The sequence below is a fragment of the Microchirus variegatus genome (genome assembly GCF_963457635.1).
Source record: "Microchirus variegatus genome assembly, chromosome: 6".
Taxonomy (NCBI): domain Eukaryota; kingdom Metazoa; phylum Chordata; class Actinopteri; order Pleuronectiformes; family Soleidae; genus Microchirus; species Microchirus variegatus.
The window spans coordinates 1,994,877-2,013,784 of record NC_139807.1 but is presented as its reverse complement, the minus strand read 5'-3'; the positions used below and the strand labels follow the sequence as shown (position 1 = coordinate 2,013,784).

Sequence of the window (18,908 nt, the reverse complement as noted above, 5' to 3'; positions counted from 1 at the left end):
GTGTCCCCCGTGTTTCTCTGCACAGCAGTGTTTTGTTTCCACGTTGCCCGTGACGTTCCTGTGCTGTACTCGGAGTGCCGCTTTTTTACGTATCGTGCGAGTAAAGCTGCAAAATCTTGTTTCAATAACAACCACGATTTGATGCTATTTTTTGTATTATTATATTATTTTCTATAATCGCTTCATCTCTTGATTACTTTCCCGAATAATCGACTACTTGTTGGGTCCGTGAAATATCAGAAAATGTTGAAAAATTCAATTCACTTTAACTTATAACAATATGTTTATTTCTGTAAACATGGCGGTTATACTTAGCATCAACACAAACACAACTTCACATTCTGTAAGTTAAAATAGCTTCATAGGTACAAAAAAGAGATATGGACACGATAAGGAGGAAGAGGTGGAGACGTTGTCTTGTCAAAGCCAAACGGGGTCAGCACGGCGCTTCAGGGCGTCCACGGAGGTGGATTCTCAGTCCAACACCGAGCCCAGTTCAGCTGGAAGACCCTCCGACTGTCGCCACTTGGCGTTACGTTGCTTGAACCATTTCTGGAGGACACGAACAAACAAAAGGCAAAAGAAGAAGAAACACAGACACACAAGGGAGTGGTTAAAGTCAGGGTTATAGGGGTGTTTTGTGTGTGTGTTTTGCACACAAACTGATGCAGAGTGTGTAACGTGAGAGGGATGAAGTAACTGGTCTGGCTGATAAAATATCGTCATGATGACATGAATATTCCTGAGAAGTTACCAGGCGGAGTTTTGGTATTGTCAAAAATGATTTGAGTATTCAAAATTACGTTGTTCCCACTTTTCTTGTCCTCGGGCCACGGGCTACATTTACATGGTATGAGTCTTAAATGTGCAACCTAATATCGCCTTTTTACATGTCCTGTGGTTACTACAAGCACATAAGCTAACTGAAAAAACAATAAATGCTAAATATTTTGACAGATGTCTGTTAATAAAGAGTAGTTGTTGTCCAAAAAGGTCGTAACTTACGTAACATTCCTACACTACCATAAAGCTTCAATACCATCAGCTTTTAATTTTTAGCTTTTAAAATTTACTGATGACATCTAAATAAATCTTGTTGACATAATAAGCTACTGTATATAGTTAGGAAGTGTTAGCATTAGCTAGGGGGAAAATACATGTTGCATCTAATCTAAAAATCTAACAGTTTTATTTTTGCCTCTCAATTCAAAACAACATACGTAATCTGGAGCCTATTCACTGTTAGCAAGTTGATGTAAAGTTAGCAAGGCTAAATTTATATTAAGCCTTTGTGCCATGCTATCACTAACATGTAAACATTGATGTTGAAATACTGAGTCATGATATTGAATTTAAAATTAATTAAATGTGACAGTTAGCTTCGCGGTATGACATCTTTAGCATTTAAGCGTCCATGTTAAGCTAAAGTTGACATTATCACATAACATTTAAGGTTTTTAGTATTTTTTTATATTTTTAGCTAGGTGTTACATGCCAATACTTTACATGTAGAATTTAGCTGTATTTGATAATTAGCATGTAAACATCAATGATAATAGCAACATATTTTTTTAAATGTAGCATATTTAGCTACAAACATCCTTGTTTATTGCTGACATTTAACATTTAGCTTTAGTAGTCTGTCATCCATGTAAACATTTGCGCTAACAGCTGAACTTTAAAATGTAACTTTTAGATTTTTAGCATGTCAACACTTATTGTTTTAACCATGTGATGATTAAGCATAAACATGTCAATGTTTAGCCACACTTGATGAATCTGAAAAGCCACATGACTCAAACTTAAGGGTTTAGGCAGGATTAATACAGACACCCCCCCCCCCCCCCCCCGAAAAAATACATGCACTGTGATTGTGAGATGGATTATTTTCATTTATCTCGAGTCGCAATTATATTTTTATGTCGGCTAAGTGTGGTTGCAGAGTCATGCAAACACAGCAGTGACCTCAAAGCTAACGTCTATAAGGGGAAACCATGAAAAAATGCCTCTGTCTAATTTTAACAAAAAAAATGCTGGCATTGAGTGAGAGTGCACTTTTCTCTGGTTCCAGTTGCCTGCACGTCTGCACGCCGACCGCACGACCGACGACTGCAACACTCGAACTTTGACAATATGGTGACTGCGCCAAGTGCAGTGGCCGTCACACACACACACACACACACACACACACACACACACACACACACACACACCCGACAGTGACCTGCTGCGTCACTATTTTGCTGCTCACGTTGTCAAGGGATTCACAACAATGCTGACATCATCTTGATAAGGCTGATGGGAACAGGGAGGAGTGAGTGAGTGAGTGAGTGAGTGAGTGAGTGAGTGAGTGAGTGAGTGAGTGAGTGAGTGAACGGTTTCCACATTTTGACTGAAAACATATGAGATTCCCGTTTGGGGTTTGCACTTAAAATTCTTGAGACAATATCTTTTTTACAAAGTAGTATCTGAACCTGGCTGCTCACGCCGCCGCCTGTGTTGTTACAGCATATCAATAACACTATTTATCAACTAAAGTACACTGGCTTCGGAGTAAAGTTGACCTCTTTGGATGCATTTTCCACCTGGAAGCCATATGAGATGAAGTTTATGCTGCTTTAAAAACCACTTAAGCCCAATTTATACTCCTGCATAAAGTGCTCTGCGTAGGTTACGCAGAGTCCTCTGCGCCGACGCAGAACCTGTTGTAGAGTCTCTGCGTCGTCTCCGGCTACACGGAATATTTTTTAAGTGTCCGTCACTCCGTCAAGGGACAACGGAGACGGCAAGAGCTGCGATTGGTCCTCAGGACAGGCCGAGATAATGCTGCTCTGTGCCGGCTCACAGTGAGCACCGAGCGTCCACAGAGGGCGGAGCTGATCCCCGCCGACTTCGTCGATGCCGAACTATAAATACGTCATATCTTAACACACACAGCACATGTTTAGACTCTAAATGGCCAATTTCTCGCCTTAAATTATCTTAAAACTGCGTTCTGCCACACAGAAAAGTGAGAAACGGCCACTGTTTCAACAACAGTAGTATAATGTGGCCTTTACTCTCTCCCACCAAAGTCCACAGAGAAAACCAGCGTTTTTAGCTCACAGGGACACTGGAGTTGCCGTTCTATTGCTGCCTCAATTTGTGCCACTGAGGTAAATCCAAACAAAGGATTTCAAACACAGAAGTCACGTAATAACACATTTGGACGTAGTGATGGAGGCTGCAGGGGATCCACAACTCATGTGTGCCGTGATGTAAAATTACAGATTTTCTCTTGGTGTGGTGCTTCAAAGCGACACAAACTCAAAGTTTCTTGTTGGGAAAAAGCAGAAAAAGCGATACTTTACAGCAAAGTTAACTAAGAATTTAATAGGCAAGCCTTTTGTTACGTGACGACCTTTGTTTTCAGTCGTATGTGCATGTGCAGAAAACCCCAGACTTTCGCTCTAAAGCAGGGGTTCTCAAAGTTCTGATACCTGAGGGACCAATTTAGGAACCCAACGTTGGACTGAGGGCCGCCAAAGGAAAAAAAAAACACACAAAAAAAATGGGTAATAATTTTTACTACATTTTGAACTTATTGGTCTGTATCCAGTAATGTCCAATAAACATTTAACAAGCTTAGTCGCTCCTGGATTAAAGCTATCAACTGTAATTCATTGCGGGGCCGCCAGAAATGTTTCTGCGGGCCGCCATTGGCCCCCCGGGCCGCACTTTGAGAACCAATGCTCTATAGGTTTCTTTTGAAAAAAATGCTTCCAGTTGATTTGTACCTTTTTTTGTTTGGGATAACACAAAAGAGCTTTGAACTTGCACATCATGCTGTTTCTGAACAATAACGCCTGGATTTATAATCCCGCTGAACCCGTAACAACGGCGCTGATGTCATTTTCTCCCCCATTGACTTCGAGTGACTTACATAACGACGTCTTTCAAACTCCACTCTCTCTCGCCTTAAAGCAGCCGCTCTGCAGCAGTGGAAACAAATAAAAACGGCGCGACGGGCGCTCGGACGTGCTGCGCGCGGAGGCTGAGGCGCATTGTGAATGTTGTTAATGCGGAACAGGGAGCGGTCGCCGGGGTGTGTTTCAAACACACACACACACAAGAACACAGTCAAACAGGAGGAACAGCGAAAAAAACAAACAGCTGGGAATTAAAGAAAGTCTTTCTTATGAGGAGCCAGACCTTTACTTCACCCCCCGCCTGTTCCGCACTCTCACCTTTGATTCATATAAACCATCACTGACACCAGAGGACAGGGGTGCTTTAAGAGACTTTGGGGGGCCCCAGCAGAAGAATCCCAGGGGGGCCCCTACACCGAGCCAACACAGGCTAACGGTATTGTGTTAGTTTAGGGGGGGTTCAACGTGACTTCTCTACACAGTAGATCAGTAAATTGGGAACAGTACAGCACAGTTTTAGTAAAGAAAATTTAAATATAAACCTCTGTGATGTCATAGCAAGGATATAAACACGGGCCTAAAATGTACACAAAACGTCGAGGATGAAGATATTAAAAGGATGGGGAACTATCTTTGTGTACTTTTTTGTGTTTTTGTTCTTTTACCATAATATGACACAAATATAACATACATCGAATATCAAATTTCCATATTGGAGATGAATATATATTATATTTTTTAAATCTGTCATCCTATATATGACAGAGCATGCCATGTTTTACATGTTATAAATTACAATTACATACGGGTCCTTTTTCAGCATAAATCCATGTATAATAGTGGATTTTCAAGTCCCTGCACACTGTAATTTCAATGCAATGTGTCCTCGTGCACAAGGGTGTGAGGACCCTATTGAAATTGCAAGAATTATTATTATTATTATTATTTTTATATTTGATATTTTTGGTTCTAAAAACTGAACAAAATGGTTATAAAAAATACATTCTTGATCGGTTAATCACGTGTTATGTAAACAACGGTGTTTGACTTGAAAGTTCCAGTTTCTATTATTGGAGCAATAGGTTTTACAGAGAAAACGTGTTTCAGTTTTGCCAAATTCACATGAATGACACAAACTTTTCTCTTCTTCTATTTACACGAACAAGTGTCGCCGATAAGACGTGTTGCATTTTTGTGTGTGTGTTTCTGTTACTATGCAACACCCCCCCCCCCCCCCCCACCCCCCTGAGAAATCTGGGCAAACCAGTTTGTGCAGACAAAGTGGAATAAATCATGCAACCCGTATTTGTCTGCCTGACTTAAACAAATTATTAATTTGTGAAATGTTAGTACTGGGAGATCTAATCACGACAGACAAAGACACGGTGCTCGTCGCACGTGACGTCTCTGTGGCCTCACGCTAACCTCATCCGGAAAAAATCAAGATACATTTGACTATGAAATGAACCTGATGTTCCTGCAAGTCAAATACAACCAATTTACATGTTCCCCAGATAATGTTTGTCTGCAAAAACCCGAACACACGCTGCAACGCTTTAACGTTTTAATTCAAAAAAAGTGCTTTTACAATGACTTATCTATGAGAGGAATGCTACTGGAGGTGCCTGCATAACTTCACTTGTTGTTATCGCGGCGCTGAAGCTTCACATCTGGCCCCTGATGTGACAGTTACACAGACTTTAACAGTACAGGGCAAAGGCATTCCTCAGATAGAGGCATGTGTGGGAGGCTGTGTGTGGGAGAGGGAGGTGGTTTGGGATCGAATACCTATGTCATAATGTGATGTTTTATCCAATTAAATGACAGTTTTTCCTGTTTTAATCAGACTAAAACATGTGTGCGCGGTCTCTTTGAATAGAGCGGTGTCAAGGGTTAGCGAAACTGCTTTGAAGCAACGCGCCGGGAGATGACAGATGAAACAGTTGGACTTTCCAAGCCTTAGCCGATCGATCAAAAAGCTCGTAATTCAAATACACCAACACAAGTGCTAGCCAATCAACGAATCACGTTTACGCGTCAAGCTCAAACGTAACATTACTCTCTCGGACAAGAGTTTTCCTGGTTTTTTGTCAGACAAAATGCACACAGGATCTCTTTAGCACCATTAGCGGCAATTGCTACTTCGTTAGCAACAACAGACACTGCTCTGCTAACCTCTGATAGCGTCCTACAACAACAAAAATCAAAAAGTGCGTAATGCAAATATACCAACACAAGTTCTAGCCAATCAACGAATCACGTTTACGCGTCAAGCTCGAAGATTACCTTACACCCGACATCTCTTTAGCAACATTAGCGACAATTGCTACGTCGTTAGCAACAACAGACACTGCTCTGTTAACCTCTGATAGCGTCCTACAGCTACAAAAATCAAAAAGTGCGTAATGCAAATATACCAACACAAGTGCTAGCCAATCAATGAATCACGTTCAAGCTCAAACATTACATTACTCTCTCGGACAGGAGTTTTCCTTGTTTTTTGTCGGACAAAATGCACCCAGCATCTCTTTAGCAACATTAGCGGCAATTGCTACGTCGTTAGCAACAACAGACACTGCTCTGCTAACCTCTGATAGCGACCTGCAACAACAAATATCGACAAAAATATAACCCAAGTGTGATGTTAAATTCTGTTCCCATGTCACATCGTTTCCATGACTTCATTGTTTATTTGTCTGTTGCTTATTTTCACAGTTCATCAACTTTTATTCTGTTTTTGGTTGATTTGTTCTCAGGCTTTACATTATCCTGTATCATTAGCCCGTGCTATACTTAGCAGATAAGATAAGATAATAGACATGACATGAACTGTTTGTTTTATCTGAGCAAAAGTCTATTTATTTTACTATTTCAGGCCAAAACCAGGACATTTGTTTTGTTTAAAAAAAGAGTATTCATTGTGTGGAAATCAATTTGATGTCCAATTAAGCACCCGAGAAGCCAAACAAATATCTACAGTGTTGTGTTTTTTTTCCCTCCTTGTAAATGAAGCGTTTTTCCCCACCACACAAACAACGTATCGTCCCTTTAAAGCTCGGCCTGAACACATGAATCACTGTTGGTGAGAAAGAACAGCAGTCGTTCCCAGAGCCGGAGAAGAAAACCAAAGAAAACTCGGCCAGAACCACAACTCTCTGACATGACTTCATATGATGAAAACCTAACCGGAGCCGCTCCATTGACAATCAATGGGAGGGGGTGTGGGGGTGTGGGGGGGGTTTGGGGGGGCTGCTTTTGCTGCCTTTGTCACCAGCGTTTGTTTGCACACCAAAAATGAGGATGACTTCATTTCAACAGAAAGTGTCGACCGCAGTCACTCTGAGGGTCACAGTCCACGGAGCTGTGTTCCCCCCCCATTCACTGTCAATGGAGCAGCTCCTCGTTTAAAGGTTTGTTTTGTTTTGAGACAAGCTATACACACACACACACACACACACACACACACACACTGCCTTTATGTGGCTGTTTGCACAGAGGTCACCTGGCTGTGATAACCCTCATGAACTCTAACACTCTCTTTACACCGAGACGTGATAAACGTTTACTAAGTACAGTCAATGGCATTTTTACTCGATTTACTTCATTTTGTTTACACATTAAAGGAGTTTCCTGAGCAAAGGTCTCGTATATTTCACTTAAAACAAAAACCTTCGACAAAAATATAGAGTTAAAGTAAAAGTATTAAGTATTACGTATACACATAGTACTACAAAGGGGCTTTATCTCTGTTTTTATGAGCCAAACCAGTCAGAATATGAAATATAACCAAGTAACATGACATGTATACTTGTTCTGGAGTAATATTGCATTGCCTTATGAGTATTTCATGTAGTAGTATTTGAGTTTATAGCAACACTTTCAATGGGATCGTGTGTAGCCTATGAAATACCACTATAAGAGCAATAAAACAGCCAAAACATGTAATTTAATCATAAACAGATGTAATGAAATAAGTAAATGTTTTAGTCAACAAACAAACAAACAAAACTAAGAGTTTATGTTGTAAAAAAAAGTGAATAAGAGGATCATCTCGACTCACTCGCGTCTCTTCCTCCGACAGTCCGCACTCTGCAGCCACCAGCATGAGCGTCGTCCCGTCCGGATACTTGCAGTCTTTAAATCCGCCCTCCAGCACTTTAACCTGCTCCTCTGACAGTTTGGCGAAGTCCGTGGATCCTGAAGCCATCGCTGCTGTTATTCCCCTCACTTCAGCCGCTGATGATGATGATGATGATGATGATGAGACGGTGGTCACTGTCGGGGTGAGCAGGTTTGCGCAGCTTTGCGCTCTGCCGCAGCTGAATGCGGAGCAGGAGCTGGAACAGGCGCCGTCGATGGATGCGCACAGGACGCGCAGATGGAAGAAGAAGAAGAAGAAGAAGCGTGGAGTGGAAACACTGGCGGTGTGTGTGTGACGCACTGACAGCGCGGCGGGAGAGTGTGTGTGTGTGTGTGTGACTGTGGGTGTGTTTGTGTGTGTGTGTGTGGGGAGGTTTTACTACTGTCAACAGAAACACGTCACGAGGCCAATCCCACCAGTTGGACCCTCCTACAAACACAAGAGAAGGAGGAGGATCACAACACATCCGCCGCTACTGACTGTGTTTGTGTTCATATTGTTATTAATAAGATGAAATCCGATTTGAATCTGATTACATTTAGGTTAGAATTCATGGTTCTTGTTCTTGCAAAACTAAAGAGACTCAAATCTGATTTGTTTCAGCACAGTTTGGGCACAGGGATTAGAAGCTAAATTCAGATTACCAGCCATAGTTTAAATCTGAATTAATTACAATACTGATTTATTGTAGTACTATGACAAGGCTTCATTCAGATAAATATGCTAAAGAGACTAAAACTGGATTATTTTACAGGGCTATGTGAACACAATTCCAATTCAGATCAAATCAGAGGCCACGTTTAAACTGTATTACCAGACACATTGTTCAAATTTGATTCATTTTAGATCAGATTTGATGGTTCACATTCATGACTGTTCAGATTACAAGGCTAAAGAGACTCAAATCAGATTTGCATCAGCACTACACAGAAATAATCGGAGGCTAAATTCAGATTACCAGCCACATTGTTCACATCTGATTCAAATCTGATTCAAATCTGATTCAAATCGGATTAATCTCAGGTCAGATTTTATGGTTCTCATTGGCGAAGGCAGGACTGTGTTCAGATTACAAATCTGAAGTAACACAACATTGTATACATATATGTATATATAATAATTCCAATTCAGATGAAATCAAAGGTTTCATTTGGTTTTAACAGAATCAGAGCTTCCATTGTCTTTTAAGGTCAAACCACTTATAAAATGACGTCCAGCCGGCACTAATACGCCGTATTTATTTATTTATTTATTTATTCCTGTCTCACTTTTGACTAAGTTAATAACACTGGGCTAAGTTTGAGTTGTGATTCCTCTCTGGTATTAAATACATTTAGCAAAAGGTCAATTTTTCCTAAATCATGATCAGAAAAGTTAAAGAAACTTCAGATGAAAGTCACTTGACACATAATAACCAATGTAAACAGTGTTATTATGTAACAGCAGAGCATAAAAATCCCACTGGATTACCATTAACTGGCTGTAAACATCACAGCCATAAAGTGTGTGTTTTTAAATTGGAACAAAAACTTTAATAAAGACCAAATAAACACATTCTTTATGTTTCCAGTGGACACATGAACCTCTCTGAAGGTTACACCGTAACAAATCAACTTCAACACGCGTCATGTTTATGTCCCACACTGGAATATTACTGGACGTTCTTTGTTTTTTTCAGCCCCTCCACTGAGGATAAAGGAATATTTCCAACTCTTTCAACTTCACTTTCAGATTAATCCGTCTACGTTTTTATTATGTCCGCGAGTCTCATTACGGAACACGTCGACTGACTCGAGGAGGATTTGTGAGTCACCTGTTCAAGCACAGAGACGGGATCCTCCTTTAAACCATAAAATCCCTCTACACACACACACACACACACACACACACACATTCTTGTACTTGCTGCATACTGAGGACCAGCATTTCCACTTTATATATCAACACAATTACAAATATCTACATCATGAATGACATCTACAAAGAACTACTGGTTGCAGTACCTAAAAATGTCTGCAGGTGGAGCCCCAGAGCAAAAAGGAGTGGAAAACTTTTTCGATTTTTTCTTTTTTGGTCCAAAATTTTACAAAAACTTAACGTATACCATGTCGACCAAATTTTTTTTTTTTAAATTGACCAAAAATGTTAGGTCCAAAATTTGAAAAAAAAACTTTGACCCAAAATTTGAAAAAAATTGACCCAACATTTGAAAAAAAAATTGACCCAAATTTTTTAGCAAAAAATTTGACAAAAACGTCCTTTGTCGTCCAAATTATTATATTTTTTTTTTCTTGACAAATTGAGTATAGCATGTTATAGCAACCTCAGGAAGGGATTTCAATGAAAACAAAGTGAGGACCGGCCAAAATGTCCTCACTCTGTAAAAATGTCCTCACTTTGTTGGTCTCTCACTGGTCCTCAGTATGCTGCAAGAACACACACACACACACTGTGTTGTACTTGCTGCATACTGAGGACCAGCATTTCCACTTTATAAATCAACACAATTACAAATATCTACTTCATGAATGACATCTACAAAGAACTACTGGTTGCAGTACCATAAAATGTCTGCAGGTGGAGCCCCAGAGCAAAAAGGGCTGGAAAACTTTTCCGATTTTATTTTATTTTTTAAATTTTTGGTCCAACATTTTACAAAAACGTCATACTATACTATGTCGACCAAAATTTAAAAAAGAATTTGACAAAAAAATTTTGGTCCAAAGTTTGACCCAAAATGTAAAAAAAAAATTTGACCCAAAATAAAAATAAAAAATTGACCCAAAATTTGAACGAAAATGTTGACTTAAATTTTGAAAAAAATGAGACCAAAATTTTTTTTAAAAAACAGTTACCCAAAATTTTTGGTCCAAAATTTGAAAAAAAAAATTGGGTCCAAGATTAAAAAAAAAAAATTATGGTCCAAAATTTGAGAAAAAGTCGTCCAAAATTAAAATTTTTGACAAATTGAGTATAGCATGTTATAGCAACCTAAGGAAGTGATTTCAATGAAAACAAAGTGAGGACCGGCCAAAATGTCCTCACTCCGTAAAAATTACCTCACTTTGTTGGTTTAAAACCCTCACTGGTCCTCAGTATGCTGCAAGTACAAGAACACACACACACACACACACACACACACACACACACACACACACACACACACCCTAATACTATTCTTCTCCCGAGTGAATATTATTATGTAATCCAAACCGTACTGAAATAGTAACCAGACTCTCTTGGATCAGATAAATTCGGACTGTTTTGGCGATTTTTTGCAGCGAAGCAACCGTGTTTGTGCACGCTGAACGTTCAACATGGTAGAAATGGTAAATACAGGCCCGATAAAGCCCCCATACACACACACACACACACACGCAAACACACACACACACAAACACACAACACAGAGCGCCTTTTGATGATATCTTTGGATTTTCGATTAGACCCGTAATTATGTGGTTCTCCCACTGAAAAAGCTGGACTGGCTGATTTTCTCTCGTCTCGCCTCCACAAACTCTTACAAAAACATAACAACGTATGGACCATTAAAGCTCGGGTAGGCAACATTATTTCTGTCATTACTGAGGAATAATTCAACGGTGATCCGAGAGGAGAACTGGACTTCTGCTACGAATCTCTTGTTTCCAATCGACAACAGAGAAGAGGACTTTATGATCGGTGTAAAAATGTTCCTATAATCTGTTAAAATCAATAAATCTATCAGGAATTATTTCATTTCTAAGGATTGAGACACTCACACAAACCTCTGCTCTTGTTGTGCGTCGCATTACAACATGTTTTCCTGACTAAAAACACCAGAAAAGCATATTTTTTCTTGCTTATTTTGGCAATAAACACAACTTTCACCGGTTACCGTAAACATTGTTGTGTTCTGACAACGCTGAAATCTCCAGATTAACAAACACGGATAATCTGACAGAAGCTGCGTGAGCGAGGACTGGATTTCTAAGGAGAAGCACAGCGATAACATCGAGTGTCTGCGGATCCACAGGCGACACGATGACAACAGTCGGAGTAAAAATATCACAGGTCGTGACTCTTTATTTCCAGGCAGATAATACGGTCACATGTGAGCCATTATTCATGTGTGCTGTGGGTCACAAACCTTTATGGTTTAAACCTGTTATAGTTACAGATTATTAGTTCAGAAGTGAAATAAGATAAGGTCTTTTTACCATTTTCTTTATTTAATAATGTAATAAAGGGTTGGGGAAATCAGTGTAAAACATACTTAATAAAAGGCTCAACAACAGATTTTATACGAAGTACCAAGTTGGAGCAGTTGGAATAAATTTAAATTGACACAACATGAAAAAAGTAATGATTTCCATGTTGAAAAAACTGACTTAAGTATAAATAAAAAGTATATATAAAGAGCCAGGTCATACTTTACACATCTGCGTGTCCACAGTGGTCAGTTAGAGTCCACGTGTCCTGGCCAAATCCTCGTTACGCCGACCGAAACCATGCACCGCGCGGACTGCAAATGCTTCCTATAGTGCAATAATTTCCCCGTCCAGTTGGTGGCACTGTTTTGGTCAAAAGAGACAACAAAGAAGATGAGAATCGTGGAAACTTGCTATCGGTGCTCAAAAAAAAATTACAAAAACATACAAACGATAACAATTTTCTGGTGAGAAATCAACTCTGCCGGAAGCAACAGCAACATCGAGCTAGCAAAGTGAGACGACGCTCTGCTGCCGTATACGCACACATGCTCCCTCAGTCAGGTCTGATAGTATTACATGACAGAGCCTGTTTTCAGATGATGGACGCAGAAAAACATATAATGATGCACCATTTCTGTAGCAGTCCAGGATAATAACATCAACAACAACACCAACCTGTTTAAAAGAACTTAACTGAACTAAAATTAATATCTTGGAGGTAAAATCAACAACAAAGTCACCAAAGGTTACGTACTGCAGCTTAAAATAACAAATAAATCAGTATCTAACACACATAAAGCATAGTTTAGGCACCTGCAAAGAATATGTGACAAGTAAAGTGACATTTTAGTTAGATCCATGCTCATCTTTGGGCGTTAGCTTAGCATAAGCGTGCAATCTCAATAATATATCAGGTTCATTTGTGAATTAGCGGCCTTCATGTTCCCCCCAGATGTGATTATAGCTGAAAATAAAGCATCAGTGATGTAAAAAAGAGACGTGGGACAATCACTTCCTCACTGTGTGAAGGTGACACTTGTGTCTTGTGCAGTCATGTTGTAAATTGTTGTTTTCGCAAACATACAAACTAGAGACGGCAGCAGCGCCGCTGTCGTCAACAGCGTCCACGCACGAACGCTCGCCTCGTCCCAGGAGCGTTTCTTTGTGATTCGTCACCGTCGGTGTGCGACTCGCTCACAGATGATCGTCCAGCTGTTCACGGTCAGGCTGACGTCACCGTAATGATTCAAACACGTTCAAATGTGGTCCCAAGTCAAGACAATTGACCTGTCAGTGTTTCCGTGAAGAAAAACATTGCGTTGACCTCATTTGTTAGCATATTAAGAAGTAGCGGGTATTTTTCATGTTTTTTTTTACTTTAAATGTCACTTAAAATACACTTAAAGTAAGTAAAAGACAGGTTAACTCTACGGAGGCCCACATTTTGGACCGCCATGTTTTTACAGTAGCCCACAATGGACAAACTAAACATAAATCCTAACGGGCTTGATGTTGTTCTGTTTGTTAGTTCACTGTGTTGTTTTATTTAAATGCTTATACATACATTGACAGGGGATGGTTGTTGTTGGGAGATGTTGTTAGGTAGCTAACTAAAAAGCAAAGTAGCTAGCTAAATAACTAACAAACTAGCTAGCTAACTATCTAGAAGTTTTCCATTTAGAAAACCATTGCTTGTCTTTAATGCAGATATTACAATATTAAACTGATTCGATTTTATAGTATTGTTATTATTTCTAGTTTTTTGGAAGGGACAGTGCATGTTAATGAACATTTCAAGAATGTAAACGCACCAGATTTTAGCCAAAGGCTAGTTTCCATCTGTTGTCAATTGCTTTTGATAGTGACGCCACGCCGTCAGGCGTCAACAGCAGGTTAGGAGCTAGAAAGTAAAGTTCCTATAAGTGTCCTATACTTTTTATATAGTACATCTTTTAGAAAATGTTTTACCCGAGACGGGCAAGTTAAAAAGGTCTTGCAGTGCCGTGCAATGACACTCTAGGGTTGAAAGGGGGCTCAGGGTCTGCCCGATACAGGGTTAAACAAACATCCGCCGCATTCAAACCATTGTTAAACGAGTTCACACGACACTAAAACTATCACGACTCTCTCCGTGTTTCTCACTATGGCCGTGTGTTTACATCTTGTGTTGCCGGGCGAAATGCCCGTACTCCACACAGGAAGTGATTCATTCTCTGCAAACACGTTCAAGTATGACTAAAAAACAAAGAAAGGCCACAAGAAAAGCGAATTCTATTGTTCATAAAACCCGGTCATTCAGCAAGTTCGACAGGATAATTGCTTCTCGTCTAACCGCCCGTCCCTGCTCTACAGCTGTATACACACAAACGCACCCTCGGGCGGGTCTCGGCAGAAGGGACGCAGCAAACAAACATTGTTTCTGTCAGGGAGAATAATAACAACAAGGAGAAGAAGGTTACGTACTGCAGCTTTAAGGAGTGCTGTCAAAACAAATGCGTTCAAGTATCGAGGTCTACTGTATCTGGGAATAAGCATCCGGAGGGAAAAAAAAAAAAGGGGAATAAATCCAAGACAAACACAGAGTTTTGTGTTCGTCCTCCTCACGAGACAGTAAATCCGCAGAGAACCAGACACGAAACAGTGGTTCGCTATTAATAAACCTCTGCCTCCCGCGGGACAAATAAAGGGAAAACAGATCTGTGGTCGTCCTCGTCATTTAACCCTTATAATTCACAGAGAACCCTGGTTTCACTAAAGAGCTGCTGCGATGCCTGGAAGAGAGAGAGACTTCATTACTGGCCGACATTCACATGGTTCTTACGTAAGTCTCCTCGACCCACGCACTCTCGCACAAACACTCAACGTCTGGATGAAGAATCTAATCGACACTGGCCCGAGAGGAGTGGAAACATGGCTGCTGCTGCTGCTCCACAGAGCGATTACACTCCACTGCTAATGACAGACATGAAAGTGTTTTCCGGGCTGATAAATGTGAATTAAAACACACGGCATTGTTGTTCGCAAACTCCGCACACACACGACGATCACATTTTTACATCTGGCTGCTATTATCGCACTTAGAGCCACAGCTGAGGCTCGAGTCAGACAACAGACTCTCTCAGAAAATCAATGCAGTTTTCTAGTTCTGAACGGTGAAGCCCAGGAAGTAGGAGTGCACCACCAGGGGGCGACTCTGCAGATTGCAAAAATAAGTATGTTTTGAAGGGAAGTCTTTGGGAAAATGAGCTTCTACTTCCCCAGGACACTTTGGCCCTTTGACCCCCGTCGGAGCATAGGCCGCCGATGATAATCCCCCATTGGACTCGTCTCTGGGCCTTCTTTCTTTGGTCGTACCGGTTATTGTTTCTCCTCTTCCGTGTCTCTTCTCCAGCTGTTTTAAGGCCTTTTATGTCTCTTTCGTCTGCCCTGTGGATTCCAGCTTAGGGCCTGGTGTGTGATGCTGGACGGTGGCTTCCTAAGTGTGTGCCCTATCCAGGACCAGCTCCTCCTGAGGATCTGGCTTCCAACTGGGTTTTGTCCTGCTCTGTAACCACAGCTCAAGGTTGCCGAGCACTTGATTTTAAAGATTCTTCTCAGACAGGTGTTTATGAAGGTTTGTGCCCCGTGTTGTTTTTGTTGTTCTCCGTGTCTCAGATCCATAGAGCTGGACTTGTTTTGACGTTGGAGTTGAAGATCCGAAATTTGGCGGCTATGCGTATCATCGTTCTGGAGGCCCAGACGTTCTTCAGCGTGATGAAGGTGGCTCTTGCTTTGCATGGTCTAGGCCTCAATTTACTTCTTCCCCTCCTGTTGTGACTTATAGGGTTAATCTTCACGAGTAAATATCTGGACCTCAATCTGAAAGCGGCTTCATACTGTACGTCACGTCATCCAGACCATCTTTTAACGTTTATCTCAACGACTGTGATTCCGAAAACTCCAGGATTTTATTGGCTCTTAAACCTGCATGCGTGAACAAATTGCCAGTTTTAATTGCTTTGCTCATTTAACACCTCTCCACAGAGAAGACTGAAGACAGTTCTTCGGTCATTCACGAGTATTTGGCCTGCAGCACACAGCCCTTCTCCAGGAGCCGTCACCTACTGAGGGCCCCCAGTGTTTCTAACGGTGGAATGTATGAATCCACCCAGTTACGTCAGAGATCTTGCTCTTGCAGTGCAGCTCCTTCAAAAAACTCACTGCTTCCTCTGTATTGACCGGGTCCTCAAAACCCACTCAGGAAGTTATTTCCTGCCCCGTCAAGCCTCGGCTTCCCCTCCTGGCCGTCTTCAGCACTTCCTCTACGAAAGAGCAAAATGGAAAATCTCTCTCCTCTCCGTCATCGTCTATGTTCCTTCACGGGCTCAACGGTTTTGAACTGTGACAAGTTGAGGATAAGCGTCCTAAAAATACACGAGCACACGTGGTGTTAAAAAGTCAGTTTGGGAGTTTGGAAACAGATTCAGTCGCCGTGTTCCCATCGTTATATCTCTGGATTATGTCAAATGTGAGGAGAAAACGCATAAAGCGAGTGAGAGAATGTCTTACCTTGTGGATGTCTGGATGTTCTGGACGTTGTCCTGCTCTTCAGAATGTGTATATTCATCAAACGTGAACTGCTTATTTTGGGACTATAAAATAACTTATTTATTTGCACTATTTCTTGTGTTGTTTTACCACGTTATTGTGGCTAAAAGGAGCAGAATTTACCGCAAAAGCACGACAATCAAAACCAGGCTTTAATTCAGTGTCGGTATGGCAAAGATGCAACTAACTATTATTACAGATAAATTGAGGACATTTCAATTAGCTGATAAGCCAATAAACGGAAAATTGTGACAGGAAACTGTCCAGACATCATGTTACAGTATAATGTATGCAAAACAATGACGTTAATCCAGTCTGGACCTAATTCCAGTCTGATCATTGAGGTTTTGTATAAAGTTCGTTTCATGGTTTCTTAGGTTCCTCATCATCCAACTGGACGAAAGACAAACACTGTTTTGTAACAAAATCTAACCACGTTGAGCACTTTGTGGAGTCTGAGTGTGTTTTCAGGCCTCGGCCGACGGCGCCGCAGCATATTGTTCTCTGTGAAGTCGTTCTACATGTGGTTCAAGTTGAGGACCCGGGGGCTCATGTGAGGAGAAAACGCTCGTCAAAATAAACTCAGCCGGGTTTTCTTTTTTTTTTTTTAAATTTATTCTTTAGCGTCTGGTCAGGAGGAGGCAGGTTGTGATGTGGCGTGTCGCCGTGTCAGAGACTGCAGGGGAAAGCTGAACAAACAGCAGCGTTTGTTCATCGCACGGTGATAAAGAGACGCGATGAGAGCTGAACACAGTCGCGGACACGCGCCGCGGAGCCGGGTTCCGTTTGGACTCATGCAAACGTCCACATCTGGGCCCTTAATAGTAGTTAGTAATGAACTGATGATGACTAAACCTCCTCAATGTGGACGATACACGCAACCACAGACAAACACTCCCCTTATCTGACCTCGGAGCCAAATATTTTCCCTCACCAACTTCAAAAAGAGGTTCTATTTTCTCTATTTTGACCTGGGAGACTATCTGCAGTCTATCTGCTGCAACAATAACCCACTGTTTGTTTACACACGAAAAACAAAGATACTCCTTTTTTTCTTTTCTTATTTTAGTGAAGCCAAGACCGCATTCCCCAAAGAAACTCCCACAGACGGGCAGACAATCGGCGATTTGTCCTCGTTTTTCCGAGAAGACGGGAAAAGGAAGGTGTGGAAGCAAAGGTGAAGACGGAGGTTATCTTTGAAAAGGATGGTTTCAATCAAAACTGAACACACGCGTTCCGCCGCCCTGTGACTGCCGATTCACAGGCTGAGGTTCTAGCCACTTTCTACCCCCCCCCCTCTTTACTTTAACGGTGGTTAGCGACATTAACGGCGTCATTTGTTAACGCACGTTAGCGCATGACGCGTTTCCATGACGACTGAACGGAAAAAAGACACGCGTGAAGTCATATTTTTCCACGCCGCGGCACCGGAGTCCAGGCACCGTTTACCAGTTAGCTCCATTAGCTGCGTTATCTACTTTAGCGCCGTTAGCTCGCCTTCAGTCGAACTGGAACGGTCCGTTTATTAAACAATAAAGAGCAGCGCTACAAATAACCAGCGTACCCTTGTGCTGCGTATGTGTGCCTCTGTTTTTAAAGTTTAGCGTTGCTTTACAGGCTAATTTTAACAATCGGGAGTCACGTAAACACAATGTCACGCGCGTCTTTTTCCGGTCACTCGTCATGCGTGAACAGGCCCAGCACTAATAATAATTGTACCAACCAGATCATTCCACAGACCGTGCTATCATGACCATGCTAAACCAATAGGCAGCAGACAAAGAGCCATGTGAGCGAATCAGAATCCAAACAAAACAAACAAAACTCCAAATGAAACACTTCCTGTCGCTTATCTCAAACTCCCAAATCCCACTTTGTCAGAAATAATTATTGTCAGTGACGTAAAAATTGAGTTTTCACGTGAATGAACAACAAAAAAAGTAACAAGAAAACAAGAAACAACAAGAAAATCATTAGGAGATATCGCATTACGTGAGAACAAAGCCTTAATGAGCATTGTGTGAACTCATTTGATTATATTTAAATGTTACGTACTACAGCTTTAGTTGGATCAGTATT

The 18,908-nt window shown here is 41.2% G+C and overlaps 1 protein-coding gene across 1 annotated transcript; it reads right to left on the bottom strand.

The window, feature by feature from the left end:
* Positions 1–283: 283 nt before the first annotated feature.
* On the bottom strand, positions 284–8,376 carry hopx (HOP homeobox). The gene is made up of 2 exons (XM_083891295.1): positions 7,969–8,376; positions 284–552 (listed from the first exon to the last, which is right to left on the bottom strand). The coding sequence occupies exons 1-2, from the start codon at positions 8,113–8,115 to the stop codon at positions 475–477; spliced, it is 225 nt and encodes a 74-aa protein (XP_083747421.1). The 5' UTR covers positions 8,116–8,376; the 3' UTR covers positions 284–474.
* Positions 8,377–18,908: the final 10,532 nt, after the last annotated feature.

Excerpts from the sequence above, each read along its gene's own strand:
- hopx (XM_083891295.1), bottom strand. The coding sequence starts at position 8,115 with ATGGCTTCAGGATCCACGGACTTCGCCAAACTGTCAGAGGAGCAGGTT. Across the intron at positions 553-7,968 it reads TGTCGGAGGAAGAGACGCGA|AAATGGTTCAAGCAACGTAA; the intron begins GTGAGTCGAGAT and ends CGTGTCCTCCAG.